The sequence below is a fragment of the Dermacentor silvarum genome, chromosome 4, assembly GCF_013339745.2.
Source record: "Dermacentor silvarum isolate Dsil-2018 chromosome 4, BIME_Dsil_1.4, whole genome shotgun sequence".
Taxonomy (NCBI): domain Eukaryota; kingdom Metazoa; phylum Arthropoda; class Arachnida; order Ixodida; family Ixodidae; genus Dermacentor; species Dermacentor silvarum.
The window spans coordinates 140,332,787-140,349,435 of record NC_051157.2 but is presented as its reverse complement, the minus strand read 5'-3'; the positions used below and the strand labels follow the sequence as shown (position 1 = coordinate 140,349,435).

The 16,649-nt window shown below is 44.1% G+C and overlaps 1 protein-coding gene across 3 annotated transcripts in view; it reads right to left on the bottom strand.

Annotated features, from left to right (window-relative positions):
• Positions 1-2,654: 2,654 nt before the first annotated feature.
• Positions 2,655-16,649, bottom strand: part of LOC119450682 (uncharacterized) — a 35,593-nt gene continuing 21,598 nt past the window's right edge. For 2 of the 3 annotated variants that reach the window (XM_037714195.2, XM_049666137.1), the window contains exons 4-6: positions 11,505-11,696; positions 7,994-8,845; positions 2,655-3,748 (exon numbers count right to left, since the gene is read on the bottom strand). In XM_037714195.2, the coding sequence (XP_037570123.1) occupies positions 3,476-3,748; positions 7,994-8,845; positions 11,505-11,696 (1,317 nt within the window). In that variant the 3' untranslated portion in view covers positions 2,655-3,475. The remainder of the gene's footprint in view (positions 3,749-7,993; positions 8,846-11,504; positions 11,697-16,649) is intronic. The other variant, XM_037714196.2, reaches the window with a different exon arrangement.

Below are 16,649 nucleotides of genomic sequence, written 5' to 3'. Positions count from 1 at the left end.
TGATCACAATTTGCCGCATAATCCGGTACATCTTAGCAGTAACGCAGCAGCACCTTTGTAGTAGCTTGCCTCATGTTGATGTCAGACCAGTATCCAAGAAAGCAAAAAAAAAAAGTTTTGTTGCAAGTTTTTAACTTAACAGCAGAAATCAGAGCTACACGAACCTTGGATCAAGCATAGCACAAGGTACGGATGCGAAATCAAAAGCACACAAATGTTTGGGTGACAGCGCGCTGGTCTGATGTATGATATCTTCAGAGGCATGTCGTGTGCAGGCAGCTACTAGGAATTTGGTGGTCAGAGCAGAGGAGGAGCGTAAACTGGATCTCATTAGAGGCTGTCTGCATGTGACAACAGTTGGCGTTTGCTATTAAGGGACTATGGTGTTACTAAGGCAAAATGAACTAATGAGCTAATGCAGTAGTTGACGTGTTTCCCTAGGGATTGCACTGTATAAGATTTTCATTAGAATTCCGATGCTTGTTCATTTCGTGTGCTTCACTGTCATGGATGCTGCAGAAGCGGCTGTACAAAGCACAAAGACTTCTGTAAGTCGAAATAGGTAATGCCCAATTTTCCACGGGGACGTATCTGTGGAATGAAAATAACAATTATTATCAATAAATCAGATTACATTTGGCAGATTTTCGCTAAACTGTGGTTTGGCAGTAACCACACACAATTTTTAGGCTAGCTATCACATCAAGCATTTCTTAACAATAAAACGACAGTAAGTGGAGCCTTGATAAATAAAAAACAGATATAACAAAGAAAATATAAAAATGCGGTTGAGCATGCTTTATTTCGGTGTAGTATTCTGCGGCTAGATGAAACCGAAAATGCGGGATCTGATGCGATATCGATTAAGGTGAAGCAAATTTGTTTGCACAAGGCTGAAAATATAAATTCTGGTAGCAAAATGTCAAAATCGATTTTTCAGATGCCCGATTTTTCGGACATGGGTCTGTTCTCGTTTTAGAGTGCAGCTCTTAGGAGCCCGTTCCTGCGTTGAGCATCGGCCTCGGCGTAACCGGCAGAACGAACGAGCCCACCAAGGAATGAAAAAAAGAGAGCGAACGCAGAGTGCGGCGGAGCATGAAAGATGGCGATAGCAAAGAGAGCGCGAGGAGGAAAGAGGAGAGTAGGGCGAAAGGGTGAAGAGGAAAGCGGAGTGCTGCACGAGATGGTACCAGAGTAGCGTGCGCCATCACCGATGACGTCATTACTATGGCATGCGGCGAGCATGTCCACTGATACCACATATGGAAACAAAGTGCTGGCGTAGGCTTCGGACTTACTTTGCACGCGCTACTTTGCCTGTGCCGCCGCCACTACAGAATGCGCTCCGTGCGCACAATGCGTTCCCGTGTTCAGGCTTTCTTTCTGAATAATGAGCGACGCGTGCTTCGTCTGCTGCTTCGTCTGCTGCTGCTGAGCAGAGGCTCAGCGCTGCCGCCGAGGAGACCCTGTATTTCAGATTCAAATTCTTCGCCTCAATATATCGCGAATTCAAAACACCTACAGTAAAACCTCGATAATTCGAACTCGGTTAATTCGAAATTTCGGTTAATTCGAAGAATTTGAGCGGTCCCGTCATTCTCAATGCAAATTCTACCGGATAATTTGAATGGCCCGCGCGGCTCTATTCGGATAATTCGAAGTTTCTGGCTAGTAGCAACGTGCGGCGGTTAGGTTAGGGCGCTCCGTACAGTCGCCAACCGATTTTCCAAGCTCGTGGGGACTGAAAAATAGTCCGGAAAATTCGTTCGGCGGAAAAAAAAAAAAAAAACTTATAGTACGTGCGGCTTAAAAAAAAATCTCTAATAATGCCCTGCCTCATACTACGCTTGGAGGGGATCGACTTGCTTGGATTTGCGCAGCAATGACGTCGTCTCCGTGTACAGTCGACACGAACGTCACCGCGTTGGCGATCTCCGCCAACGGAGTTCGCCATGGAGATCCAAGAAACGAGCTTCGCACAGCTTAGCTCTCGCGAAGGTACAGGAGGTAGCGCCGATCACTGAGACATGGGTCTCCGAGACACCTGCTCAGTGTACACGCCACGTTCAAAATAGCAACCGAAACTTGAGAGAAAAAAAAAAAAAAACTCACTGAATTAACACGCGTGGTGTCAGCGCGCACGAGCGAGCGCGGCCGCCGCAGCCCGCAGCGAGCGAAGGTTCGTGCGGTCTATCGCTTCAACGGAAACTGAGCGGCGAGAGCGCGGCGCATACAAAAGGTCAGAGCCGTCTGGCGATCGCTTTCAAGATATGGTGCGCGCGAGAAACCGCTCCGGCGCTAAGTACGCAGTTGTTAGAAGAGTACACGGGAAGGGATGTTAAAATGGCACGTTCTGGATGCGTGTGCGCTTTTGCACGCAGCTTGGCTTGGACCGCAGTCGATAAGCCAACGTGGTGACGCCGTGCGATCATACTGATCGCAATTGTTGTTCCCGTTTCACGTATCGGCACAACATGTCTCCATTGGGCAGTCAAAATCCGCAAATGATCCCTTGCTGGTCCGTCGGAGGTGTCCGCTTGCATTTCTTTTGCATAGACTTGGTCGTGATTTTTTGTTGTTGATATTGGCGAGTACATATATAACAAATATCGGATATAACGAACCTTTTTAATGTCGGACGTGACCTAACTATAACGAGGTTCGACTGCATGGCAATAAAAACATCAAATGAAGTCTGTCAAAGCATATGACACAGTACCAAATTTGATAAATAACATACTTTGTGTCTATTAAAGTGCAAAAACTTGATAGGCACTTTTATGCAAATCCATTACTCCAATTAATTTGCCTCGCTATTCACATTAAAGGGGGCAATAAATTTATGCCATTACAAGTGGTGGACATGCAATTGATGAAGCTCACTGCTTCAGATGCATAGCTGAGGAAGTTCAAATTTCCCTCAAATAAGTTTTGTAATTGAGTCAGCTCTGCCAAGTCAGCAACAATCACACTTTATTATTTCACATTTGTTATTCTTAACAAATGACACTTTTAAGACACTTGTACTTTGGCACTGCTGCAAAAATAATACAAAAGCACTATAAGTTAACGCAATGCAGTGCACTCTGACTAGTTGTTCCCAAACTGCCCAGCAGGTTGTTTTGCAGATTAAATAGCAGACAAAAAAGCACTTACATTAGCAAAATCAGAAAACACATCACCAGTTTTACGAAAGACCATAAGATAGCTGTGACAGAGAAAGGTCATTTGTCTGCCCTAGCAGTTAAATAATAAATGCAAAATTAAAATTCTCATTAAAACACTTGATCTCACTAAATGTCCACGTTTCTACTAAAATGTAGCTCAGGTACTGATAACGAGCTTCACAGATGTTCTTGCTCACGGCTTTCAATAGAGTCCACTATGAAAATATTCAGACTCTACACATGCAATGTGTTGAATGTAAGTGGTGAAACGGGCATGTCTATGGACGTATGAAGGCCAGCATTCGTAACTAGTGCAGTCCAGCTCCAGGCATGCTGTTCTTGTCTTGTACTGAAGTGCGAAGCCTCTTTCTGGGACGCTTGGAGGTTGGCGCTAACAACCTGTGCCTTTCTGCAGCAGCTGATGCATCAAGTCGCAACAAGAAGCCGTACGCTGCATGGCTTGTTTCCAGCTTTTTCACTTCCGAGACAACTCTGTCCACAAGGGTCAAGTAGCCGGGGACGTGCTTGGCCAGCTCATGGACCTGATTCAGTGATGACACCAGAGCTTCGTAACTTTGTTCCTGCAGATTTTACATGGCAGTAAGATTCAACAGCTTGGAGCCTTTCGCATCGTTTTCAACTTGAGTAGCTTAAACACAAAAGAACCCACAGGACTACTAGAATTCGCAAAGGTTTCAGGCCATTGTGCTCAAAGGCTGTCAGCATGATTTATTGATTACAGCATGATTTATTGATTACACTGCCATTACTAATGATGTGTGCCTGCAGCAATTACTAAGAACAAGAGGCAATGTGGCCATATTTATTTTATGGATGAGCTCACAGTTACCATGCACAAATGAGGACACAATTTCTGATTGACAGCTGCATTCATGCAGCCAGCAATTACTGCATCACCACTTAAGCCATAGTTGTGGTGGGTGACAAGGTGACATTTGACACACAGCAATAGCACAGTCCCAGATATCGCCATCCGGGGAAAACTCGCTGCGATCTTCCGGAGATGTTCTAAATGCATGTATGCATATGTCACTCTCATTCTATGACTTTCACGTATCTCTCGAAAACACTGAACGAAAATTTACAGTGAACATCTATTTGACAAATGAAAAGACACTGAAATTTCAAGAGATCCGTCAGGAGCTACTGAGACCCTGTCATGGGAACTGACTCCTCTTTCAGTGCAGCTCCTTCTGAAGCTTCCTATCTGTGTAAATGTCATGTTGCCAAATTCAATGCTGCACCATGAAATAATTCACGTCTGGAAATGTGTATGTCAACGTGAGTGCTACATGTTCTGTGCGGGGCTACTGCTTACGATTCCTTGCATTTGAACACATATCTTGAATTAACTATTAAATTAAAGATATACCTTCATGATAAAAAGAAAGTTTAGAGAAAGAAAAAATGGGAAGGAAGAAATGTCATGGCTTGATGCTGACTACTCTACCTGACACATTATGCAATGTCTAAGATTAGTACATTTACTCTGTAATAATTGTTTATCTGAAAAACTTCGCATGTATTGTGCAGAAAATAAACATGAAAATAAATATGCCCACACTCTTACTATTACTTTCCATGGCATAAGTTTTTACGGGAAAGTTCACACACAGCGTGCATTTCACGTATAACTGTTGCTTAATGCTTCAGCCTCTCCGAATTAAAGGTGACAACGGTAAACTTTTCAGATAGCTCAGTGCTAGCGTCTCTGCTAATCGCATGTCAACTTTTGTAACCTGTTGAAAATGTTTTCTCACTACCAAGAGTTCACACAGATATAAGCTGGTCAATAAAAAGAAATGGAAAAATTATAGGAAAAAAAATGACCTTGTCACACTTCTTTTTTTGCTAGAGTGTGCAGATAAAAAAAAGGCAAAACATGTTTTATCATTGCACAGGAACATCCATGATGAATTATTTTTATTAGGGGTGGGCGAATATTCAAAGTTTCGAATACGAATCCAATATTTGACACCAACTATTCGTATTTGTAAATTATATATTTGATATTTTCGAATATCGAAACTAATCAAATATTTTGCAACAGCTGACTGTTAAAGTCAGCTTACTATTCTCCTTATGGTGAAACAAAGTATCGCAAATTATCAGTAGTAATACAATGACTGAATTTTTCAAAACAATGCAAAAAGAAAATAGGTAATCCAAGCTTTGTTTTCGGATTTACAGTGGAAGCCTGTATGACAACCTGTGATTTTTGCTTGTAATCTGTATTTTGAAGTTTCTTGCAGTCTAATAATGTTGAAGCTTTGTATTTTATGCTACAACCAGTGATGTTTTCCTGCAATGGGACTTTTTACATGTGTCCCCTACAGCACAAAGTTCTTCAATAGCTTTTTTTTTCTTCTTCTTTTTTTTACACTTCTGATCCTCTTTCAACAACTAATATTTCGCGTTTTTACAAAGCTAGTCGTACAGCAGCCATTAATTCTTCGAAAGCTTGTTTGCAGCCAAGCTCTCAAGTTGTTGAGAGGCTATTCAAGCAGTTCTTTCATTGGCAATTAGCAATCTTGTGTTTAAAACTGATCCTAATTGTCCGTCATAGTTGGCTGCCTTTTTTTTTTTCACTAGTCAAGTGTGGTACCTAATTATACCAAAATAAATATTTCTGCTGTAAATATAAGCGTCTGCGTTTGTCTATTCTCAATATTTGATACTTACTATTCACATTTGATTCATGTTTGAAAAAGTTTATATTTGCCTTCCTCGAATTTTTATACTTACTAAGTCATAAAGCAACCATTATAGTCTATGTAGCATGTCCATCGCAACTTTGATCATGTAAAAACGATTGTCTTTGTGAGGTGCATGGTACACCATAGACATCAACATGAACAGGAATGCCAGATTTTCCATGTTATTGCACCAAATCTTAGGTTAGGTTATGTAAGAGGTATTCTTCAACACGAGAACTATATATCAAATAACAGTGACTGAAGTTCTTGCTTAGCTTAGGCAGGAATCACTGTTTGAACAGAGACAGAACAGAGAAGTGTGCCCTGTCATACTGATGTAGACTGTACATCAAAAATGTTTAGAAAGCACATATAAACAAAACAATCAATATTTCAAGGTAAAGAGTGCTTTGGGTGTTACAGTATGCAAATTACTAGAACCAGTGCACAGTGCTCGTTTGCCAGTGATCTTGTGGTATATGCAAAAACATTCATGCGCTTGCTAAAAATTTAAGAGAGGTTTAAACTTGTCACACTAAAATTTAGCTAAAAAATGCCATATAGTGGCTGGAGCTGCAAAAGACCTTACATCTGGTAAAGCCTCCCAGGTGTGGCTATGCTCCTGCTTAAAATAAATTTTGAAGATCCGACGCAGTGTGGGAATCGATTTTGTATTGCAGCATTTTACAGGTAGCTGGCTATCCAGCACCGTTTGGGTTTCTTCGAAGAGTTACCAGAAGAATCAACATGTTTGTGTTAAGCATGCAGAGAGTACAGAAGTATAAGGCAACAACGGCATTACAACCAATTTTTTGTCCCCCGGCATAAATGTTGCAATCTGTTCCATTACAGCCTGGACTGATACCAAAGGTGGTACAATGTCGCGCAGTGTCTTTGTAGCATTCTGCCATGAGGAAAGGACTGGGGAGTGTGGGCAGGTCCTGAAAGCGGTGAAGTTCGACACAATGTCTGAGAGTGTTTGCTGCCGTGAGGCAAGAATGGGAGAACTGGCATGTCGTGACGCAAGGAAAAGACGGCGGTAAGTCCGTGGCCGAATGGAAACTAGAATAAGCACACATGCTCTAGCTCGTGTTACTTCACGTGACGCACACGTCGGTCGTCTTGGAGACCTAGTTGGCACTGGCATGAGACAAGCATGCATGCGACTGTGGCCTAACAGAGCATCGGACTGGTGTGCTCAGTTTCGGTGGTTCGATTAAAAAGTCACACACTTTCTTTTTCTTTTATGAAACGCGAGACAGCCAACTACCGACCACAAAGTACCTGGGATGAGTAAAAAAATGCTCAGCATTAAGAAATTTGGCAGTTTCACCCAAAGGCAAAGCGCTGAAAGCGATGGCAATGTATAGTGTTGCGCCGAGGGCGTCTCAGAAAGCTGGCGTGATAAAGAGCAATGCCAATGGCATTGTAGGTGTCACATCTCGATGGTGCATGAGATGTGACTGAAGGAAAACCATGGGCGTTTGTCAGCGCCCAAAGAAAGGATTAGATACGATTTCGTACCTAGATGCTTACCGTCCCTTTCCCTCGCACCAGTATATGCAACACGGAGTGGTTTGCATACAGTTACTCAGCGGGAACGCTAATGTGTGTGCGCACAGTGCTCATGCCAGCAGAGGTAGCCAGAGCACCGCCCTGGCTCCCACTGAGCCGAATGAGCACAGCGCGTCTCTGGTGACATTCTAAACCTACACAATACCGTGACAGCACGACAATGCCACCAATGGCGATAGAACAAACGTGCCTCGAGTGCCTGTATAATTGCTGTCGCAATAAAGAGTGAAAACACTGCTTATACTTGGCTGTACATCTCAAGAGGTGGTTGTTTAACGAGTTGTATATGTTAGTTTTCAGTGGCAAATTGGACGAAGACTACAGTGTTGAACTTTGGTCTCACTGTCTATGGCCACGTCTCTTTTTTCTACGGAAAGCTAACTTGTACAGCTGGTAACAGTTCTTGCACACATCTTGTAAGTTGCCTTACACAGTAAACTCTTCTGTTTTCAACTATTTTCCACATTTTCCGAATAACAAGAACTTGAAGGCGTTCATAAGAGTCTTAAATGTAGCAATGAAAACAAGACACACCTCTGGGACCCGTGCATTATCCTGCAGGTGCTCTAAACAGGTGGACTTTTCCATCTCCAGTTCAGACTCCTGCATGCGGGGGTCTCCGGTATCTCCAGTAGCAGCCTCCAACCCATTGTGATCAGGTGTCTTCCCAACATCCCCTTCTCCGACATCCAATGTTGAGTCCAAGTTGCAGGTTTGTGTGGTTGGTGACGCAGAGGAGGATGGGGATTGAGATCTCTTGCCCAGTGCAAGCATCACAAGTTGACGGCACTCTTCAGCAGTCGTCTCTGGCATGCAGGGAAAAGGCCGCTTAAACTCCTGTACAACGGCAACCTGGTGCTTGCAAAATGCGCCCTGTTTGCCTGGCCAGCAGCTGCAGAGACCAAGGTCGTACTGCACCTTGCATTCTATGCGACCAGGAGCACTTCTGATAGAGAACACATTTTCACTTTCCCTTTGAACGACAGGGATGCCCTGAGAAGCACTTGGCGTCCATCTAAGAAGCTTTGCAAGGCTTTTCACACACGAACCTCCACAGCGGTGGTCAAAGTGGGACGCAGGGTGACTGTGCTGCAGGATTCTTGCTTTCAAGTATGCCTCCCATTCTGTGATGACAATTTCCAGTAACGCAACTGCGTTATAAGGTAACATTTTGCCGAGAAGAATGTCCCTGAGGATTCGTATGGAGACTTCAGAATAAGCATTTATGTCCTGCTTCTGTGCAGTAAGATCAACACGGCACAAAAGTGACCACTCTCTCTCACGAACAAAGAAGGCTTCAGCCCGTTCTAAATAGGCTTTATGTTTGCACTGACGAATCTCTTCCTTAGCCCGTTCAAGTTCCTCTTCTGACCTTGCATACAGAACCTACAGGCAGAGAGACATAGTATATTACTAATTATGCATTTATTAAAATGCAGTGCCTCTTATTGACATCAAGACTGTCGACGTGAGTAGCCTTGTTTGATTACAAACTTTAGGTCAGGAACAACACTATGACAGGAGCAATGCAATTTTGAAGTCACAACGTGTAATCTAATATTCTTCCCAGAATTAACGTGCACAGGAGTGCTGCAAAGAAGGTGCTCAGATAAATTCTGGGTCTCTCCCCTCCATCCTGTGAACAGGCATTAATCTTTTGTACTGAAAATCTTGGTGCACCTGAATGTGACCAACATGCTTGTACTAGGAGTGAAACACATGACTGAAGTTGGAGAGGTAATTCACTCTCCCACAAAGGCAGGTAGCCTGCAGCTACCATGCAGTAAACTGAAAAAGTGTCAGGTAAAGGGCTCCTAAACCACCTCAGATATTTTTTTAACATTTCAAGTAAACACGTGCATTGAGTTCAGAATGCCGTCACAATCAACGATGCCAAACACTGCACGCTACGCGCTGCAGGCGCGCCACAACATAAAAAAAAACGATGCCGTCCTCCTCTCCTGGCTTTTCCGGTATCCCCAGCGGTCGTCACGATGTCACCAGGGTGCATCTGGTGATGTCAACAGCGGTGACGATGTCCAATGGTCGAGCAAGGACCTACGACTTCCGGTTAGTCTGCTAGCAGGTACGCGCGCTCCCTGCTCCGCCTCGTCGTCTTGCTCGCTTGTGCGCACTTGCGAATTGACATAATTACAGCCCGCAACGCAAGTGCCAAATTGATCACGTTCGAACACAGTCGTGCTTAGCGGTCTGATTAGCTGCGCGAACAGAGTTCGACGGTGTTGGCCTTTCTACATGTGCGCGCAACACAGGGTCCATAGCAGCACGCTTCGCGTGAGCACAGGCTGGCACAGCAGCAACAGCGAGTAGCCGTGAAAGCAGCAAAAGTGGGTAGCCGGCACAGTAACTTGCTGCATGCCGTTTGCTATTCGTGGGCTGCCATTCGTGGGCTCCCATTCGCGGGCCGCCGTTCGGCGGCAGTTTTGCTCGTCAACGACGAGATTTCCTTGCCGTAGAGAGGATGAGACCGGGACCCATTTGTGTGGCAGCCTCACCGCCGCTGATCGCTCGACAGCGCCGATATCGTCGCTAGGCCTTTTACGGTTCACTTAAATGCTAAAGCGGACGGCTTTTCAGAATGAATTACCAACGCTCACAAGCCGCAATATTTTCTTATTGTTGTTATCGCTCTTCGCAATAATTGTACACAAAGAAGAAAAATACGCTGATATTAGCGGTGCCGTCGGTATAACCCGTGCACTGCTGCTGAGCTCGACAAGTATCGGAGCTCTCGTTCATGTTTAACGTTTGACAGTGGATATTGTTTTTCATAAAATGTACAATTTATGCATTGCTTTATCTAGTGGAAATTATTTTCCTTGCAACAGAAGCTGCAGCCGATGTTTTCGTCGCCGGTGGCGGAGACGCGCAGCTTCGCGGTCGTCGATTGGCCTGTTGATCGTGCTGCAGCCGGTGCGTCGGCCTAACTGCCATCTACTTTGGACAGCTCTCGCGCGGTAGACGTTCTACGGCGCTGGAGACTGGTTCGCCGTCGGTATGTTTGCTGCCAGCGTGGACTAAAGCCTCTCCATACACGTTTTCACCGAGCAATAGTGGTGCTGACGCGTGGATGGAGGGGCTTTAGCGTGGACGTGCCTTAACCGGAAGTGGATAATGTTTTGAGAAGCGCGTTGGCGATGACGTATGTCACGTAACATTTAAAGGAGCACTCAGCAAGGAGGAGAGACCAGCCGACGAGGAGAGTAGTGAAGAAAAGAGCGAAACGAGCGAGGGCCATGTTTCGACCATCAAACGCGTGTAACTCCACTATTACGGCACCATTTCGAAAAATTCTCGCGGCTGCGTGTTCGTTGTAGACTTGTGCACAACTGCAACACCACAACTAAATTTCGACCTCTGGGTGGTTTAGGGGCCCTTAAAGGAAGACTCAGGTAGAAGAATTGGCAATGTGCTTACACAGCTTGATGAGGAGGTTGGGGGGGGGGGGGGCATTCTGCAAGAGTACACCTAGTGGGCCGACCATATCGCCAGCTGCTGAAGTGCTGATTGGCTGGACAGGGGTACCAGCAAGAAGGAGACAGGCGCCCCCAGCCAGTCTCCTCACTGGTACAGCTGCAGCCAATCAGCGGCGGCCGAAATGGACAGTCAACTAGGTGAACTCTTACAGAATAACCCCCCCCCTCCCCCCCTAAAGTCCACTGAAGCACCAAATGCCATATTTTTATGCAAGAACTTCATATGGTAACAGCAATAGACGCTCGGAGATGTGAACAGAGGCGTCAGAGGTGCATGGCAGCTGGGACAGGTGTCTTGAAGGGGTGAAAGAGCAGCCCACAACTGAGCACCCTCGTCAAAAATCTACACTGGAATCTACAGTGGCCGTAAAATGAGATCGGCAGTACCCGCTTTTGAAGAAACTCTTTGTCCCATCTAGCCTGTCTCTGCTTATGGACACTTCCAAGCACAAAATGTACAGTCAGTTCAAAGGACTTAGAAGTGCCTTTCGGTTAAAAGTTATACGCAATGGGCCATGCCAGCTAGACCAGTGCTGAGCTAATTTCACCTTTCGGAAACAAGAAAAAAACTTCAAGCGGCTTTGTCTGGGCACCCCACTTGCTTCGTCACTGTTATTGAGCCAGTGCCACTCTGCCTGCAGAGTATGGACATGGCAGAGCAGCTGTCTGGCTCCTGGCCAAGTTTGGAGAAGAGCTGCCTTAACTGGAGCCGAACAATCAGTTACGAAGGCTGCAGGAAGCTGGAAGAAAAGAAAAATTACATTAACTGTTTAGTACTAATACAGTAAACTGTAAAACAAACAATAAGTAAGACTTGCTACTTTGCTGCGGTCCAAAGACACACAGTGATGATTTCCCTCCCTTGTTTTCCAGTTCAGCACTGGCCAGAAGACTCCTGTTGCCCTGCTTAGAGAATTGCTGTTGCGCACACTGACCTTGCACCAGCTGTTGCAAGTGTTTGTGACGCAATATAGTTCATCTCGCCTTTTCAAGGTCGTTATTGCGCTGACGTCAGGGTTGTGCTCCTCTCTCCTCACTCTCACAATTACATTTTGTGATGTTCCCTTGTTTTCCTTATATATATACATCACTGCATGGAAAGGAAATTATACTTTGAAGTAAAAAAAAAAAAAAAAAGATTTGCAAGTCAGCTCTGTGGTGTCTGCCTCCTCTTTTCTTGGCCTATTAGAGTGCACTTTTTTCATTCCAAACCACCAACTAGCTCAATAGAAAACTGTTTTTATCTATAACTTGAGTTAGTTACTTTCTTTGACAAGTTGCATCATGCACAAATACCCAGCACAACTCTGTATTTCTGCTATATGTAGGCATCATGGGCCGAGCCCTTATTAGCATGAAAAATGCTGTACAGAGTTTAGTTTCAGCTACATTTCCGCATCAAGCTGTTAAATTTGTTGACATGCTGAGTACTTTACATGATGGTGACCTTTCATGCTCTGCTGTCAAAAGCTCGGTGCAAGATCCACCACCAGGTGCTCGGGCTAGAATAGCCGCATTTTCATTTGTTTACTTGCACTCTGAACTGCGTGCTTGCACAGCACTGTGCTCTGCAATTACCACTCATATTTTTTTCTAATGTTAATTTTATAAATGCCAGCCTTAAGAGGCCAACAAACGGCGTATATTTATATTGTTACGGGGATAACGTTTAGTTAGGGAGTATTGCTATATACAAACTTTGGACAAGCAGCGGCGACGGATGCAAGGCTGTCGCGCGCCTCTGGCTACTTCGTCGCTGTCGTCTTCGTCCGACCGACAGTAGCAGCCCCTTCACTGTCTCGTGGCAATATGTATCTTCCATATATCCACAGCCATCAAGGCTAAGGACATGATCCCGTGACTCAGTCACAAAACATCACATCGAGCAAGTAAACCACCTATGCAGCTTTGAAAATGGAGCACAATCTCAGGGCTCATTCAAAAAACTTCGCATTGACTGAGCGACAGGGTAGTGGAATGCAGATTTTGCATTTTGCTCATAATTCTAGTAATTTGGCGTCGCACATAGAAGCTCTATATGTGCGACCACAAGCCAATGTAGGCTATCGGTCCAGATAGTTTGCAACCATCTCTTGTGATTTATCAATAAATTGAATGAATAAAAAGAAAAAAGAAAAATCATAATTTCACTGACAAGCCGTTTATTTTGAAGATTAGTTGCACCACACACTATCATGTTTTGCAATCGTCAAGCATGCTTTACACTATTTTCTTGCAAATAAATTTCATTCCCACTTTTCAAAGTGAAAATTTTATGTTTGCTTAGGTTAGCATAATTAGACTATTTCTGTTCAGTGCAACTTCAAATGACCAAAAACCATTTGGAAGACGTTACTTCATCATTATAAGAATAAAAATATTCTGTTATCAAGACATAGGAAAAGCCTGTCTTTTAGGCAGTCATGGTACATAAATTTTGGAGGTGCTCCTGGACTCAGAATTTGAAAGGTTCTGTTACTACGGCGATGAAGGCACTGCAGTGGCCCTGACACAAGGTTGTTGCATTAGAAGGAGGTTATGTTGAAAATGAAAGCAAAAAATCTCAGCCTTGTTCATTCTTATAGGGGTTCAAAAACTTTTCAGTCATCCTTGTATATTTACAAGTAACTAGCTGTTGAAATGGCATGGTGAAATGATCACAGCGGGATTAGAGAGGACAGACAAGTAGTAAGGGAAATTAACATGCTCATTTCTGGCAAAATAAGAGGCAGGCAAGGTATTGCAGCCCAAAAGAATCCGCAATGCGCTGTGAAACAAATAGTAATAAAGAACAGACCACCTATACAGCTGAATACAGCTGAAGATAACAGTTTCTTCTAGGACAAGGAAAAAGCAAATGCCGTTGCTATAACAAGCACTGCCCAAGCCTGTAACCCTTTTCTCGCGTAAGGCAGCCTTTGGGACTTTTAAGAATGACAGCTTTTTTTTTTTTTTTTAACCAGTTGAGAGCAGTTCTACTAGTTGCTGTTAGTTGCAAGTCCCTTTTGGTTGTGATTTCACGCTCAATTTCCACTACCCAACCTACAATATACATGCAGGCAACCCAACATGGAACCTCCTACACATAAGAAACACCTTCTTGATATCTTTTTTTTTTTTCCTTCGAACTCTACAAACTTATTCTGATCCATACTGTGGCCTAGCCAGCTTGCAAAAGTAGCCCAGCTTGTTAAACCCTAACACGGTGGCTCAGTTGCTACAGTGTTTTGCTTCCAAGCACGAGACCATATGGCTTTGATTCCTGGCCATGGTGCGTGCATTTTGAAAGGGGCTAATAGCAGGAATGCTTGTGTATTGTGCTTTGAGCACATGTTAAAAGAACCCCATGTGGTTTACAATAATCTAGAGCCCCTGCAGCAGTATTTTTTCATAGCACGTGAGTTGCTTTGGCAGTTTAATAAGCCTCATAATATCATTACTTTGTTGGGACATGATGATGACAAAAAAAAAAGTAGAGGGACCCCAACATGAAGTCTTTTCCAGCTTCTTTATTTCTTTTATTAAGATTAATCCTATTCCTATGCTGCTCATTTCGGTTACACCTCAGGATAATGCAAGCAAGATGTTGAACTGAAACTGAATCGGAACCGAACAGAATGAATACTTCTTCCGCCATCTTGGAACTGTACCCAAACCAGAACTTTTTCGAGGAACCGTTCCGAACTCGTTTGATCACAGGTTCAGCCCAAGGTTGTATTTGTTGTAATTTAATGAGAGCAGACAATATTTATTGTACCTATATGGCCCAGTGTGTGGTGTACTACTGGGACCCACTCCACTATTACACTCTAGTGCTGATTGGAAACAGTCATGTGGCTCTTCACAGCGATCGAATTGACTCACCCAACTGATGGCATGATTGGCTAAACTGTACATTGTGCGCTGAGTCGGCGCGTCATTGGCGTGGAGGATACTGCTCGTGCTCGTGGTATGTGCTGTGTTCAGGCACAGCAGCATATTGGTTGTGCTGTCCGATACGTGTGTTGCAGTTTAATTGCAGTGTACATTCAGTGACTTTTATTGGTCCTGCAGATGGCGACAACTCAGCAATGTAAGAGGGAATGCAGACTTTGTTTCACTGTGCTCGGCCTATTAATAGCCGATATCACGACTTCATGTAATTGTAGGCTCTTTGTATAGGTTTTAGGTGGCATTCCTTTTTGCTTGCGAGGCAGTTTGCATGAGCGTTCTGGAGAAAGTCAGGATAGAACATTATCGTTGCAGAATGCCAAAATACATTAGTCCGAGATCTCCACTCAACCATGCGGGAACAAATATCACATGATGTCTACCGTGTTCTGCTGAGTGTCTGCACTACTTACTGTTTTTTGTCAATGCAAAGCACTTCAAGGAAGTATTTGTAAAATTGCAGTAATTACAACCAACAGCTCACCTTTGCGAAATGATCGTACATGTTTTCTTAGAACTAGGTGCCTTCTTTCATTTTAACAAAAATGAACATAGAATCCATGGGAAGTTGAGCATTAGATAAGGTATATTACTTTATTTTCTGCAGGACAATGTGGACAATGAGCGTGAGCAACTTTAGCTGAACACTGACACAAAATTTTGGTGTCTTCTCCATTAGTTAGCTGTTGACCCCACAGCTACAGTAGGGTGCCAGAATTCCTCGAATGCGCAAGTAATCACTCATTATATTCTCTTTTATTGACTTTTTCAAAACACATGATAGATGGAGCAGGGCTTTTTGGCATGGCAATTATTTACAAGGGCTTCTCTACAAGTCACAAAAATCGCAGGCAGTGGTCACGTGGTATCAGAAACCGCTGAGCATGCATCAGCAATCCTGGTGTAGTGGCTGCGAGCAACATAATGAACGTATCGCTGAAAGCTCGATGCACGCTGCATAGCATATTCCTTTCTATTTCACTCTACGCTTCTATTCGATATGGGATAATAAGCTTGGTCCTCTGAAGTCGCTTCTCTCAGAATATGCAGCACCCTTTTCATCACCTTCTCTCCCATGTATGCTGTCACCTAAAACTTTCAATGCGGCTTTGACCACATCGACCCGTGCGTCAGTGATACGACATAACCACCACAACCCGATTTTCATGACATCTAGAGGAACCTTTGCAAGTAACACCGTAGGCCAAGAAGCCGTGCTCGATTTGGCATGCATTTTGAATTTCTATGATTGGTTGAACTTTCGAGGAATTGAGGGTCTCATACCGCAATTACAGAACAAGCAGCTAACAAAGCAACACAATTTTATGTCAGTACTCTTCTAAAGAAACAAAGAAAAAAAATTAGCATAGCTGGCACTAAGTTGTGCACGGCTGGAGAAACAGCGGAGCTGGTGATCACCTAGCTTCTTCCAGTTTCACTAGGCTTGGCTAAGTTTTGCTACGTTCGCCTAAGTTTTCCCAGGCTCCGGATGATACTCCGGATGAGCACGCAATCGCCGCATTCGTTCTCAGCTGGCGGCACGACGAGCTTCCAGCTGAGCGGCTTCTTCTTCGGGAGTCTTGTACTTCTTCGGCCATCCCATGTTACATTTACTCAGTGCGAAGTCTACGAGAGTTGTGTGTGTCGCTGTTGCGGCGACATGATCTTTATAATCAGTGTGACATCATGGCCAAGCTTCACAAAGTGTTGTCATGACTAAGCAAAGCAAGAATTGTGGCGTGAAGCACTGATATGGCTGGGTG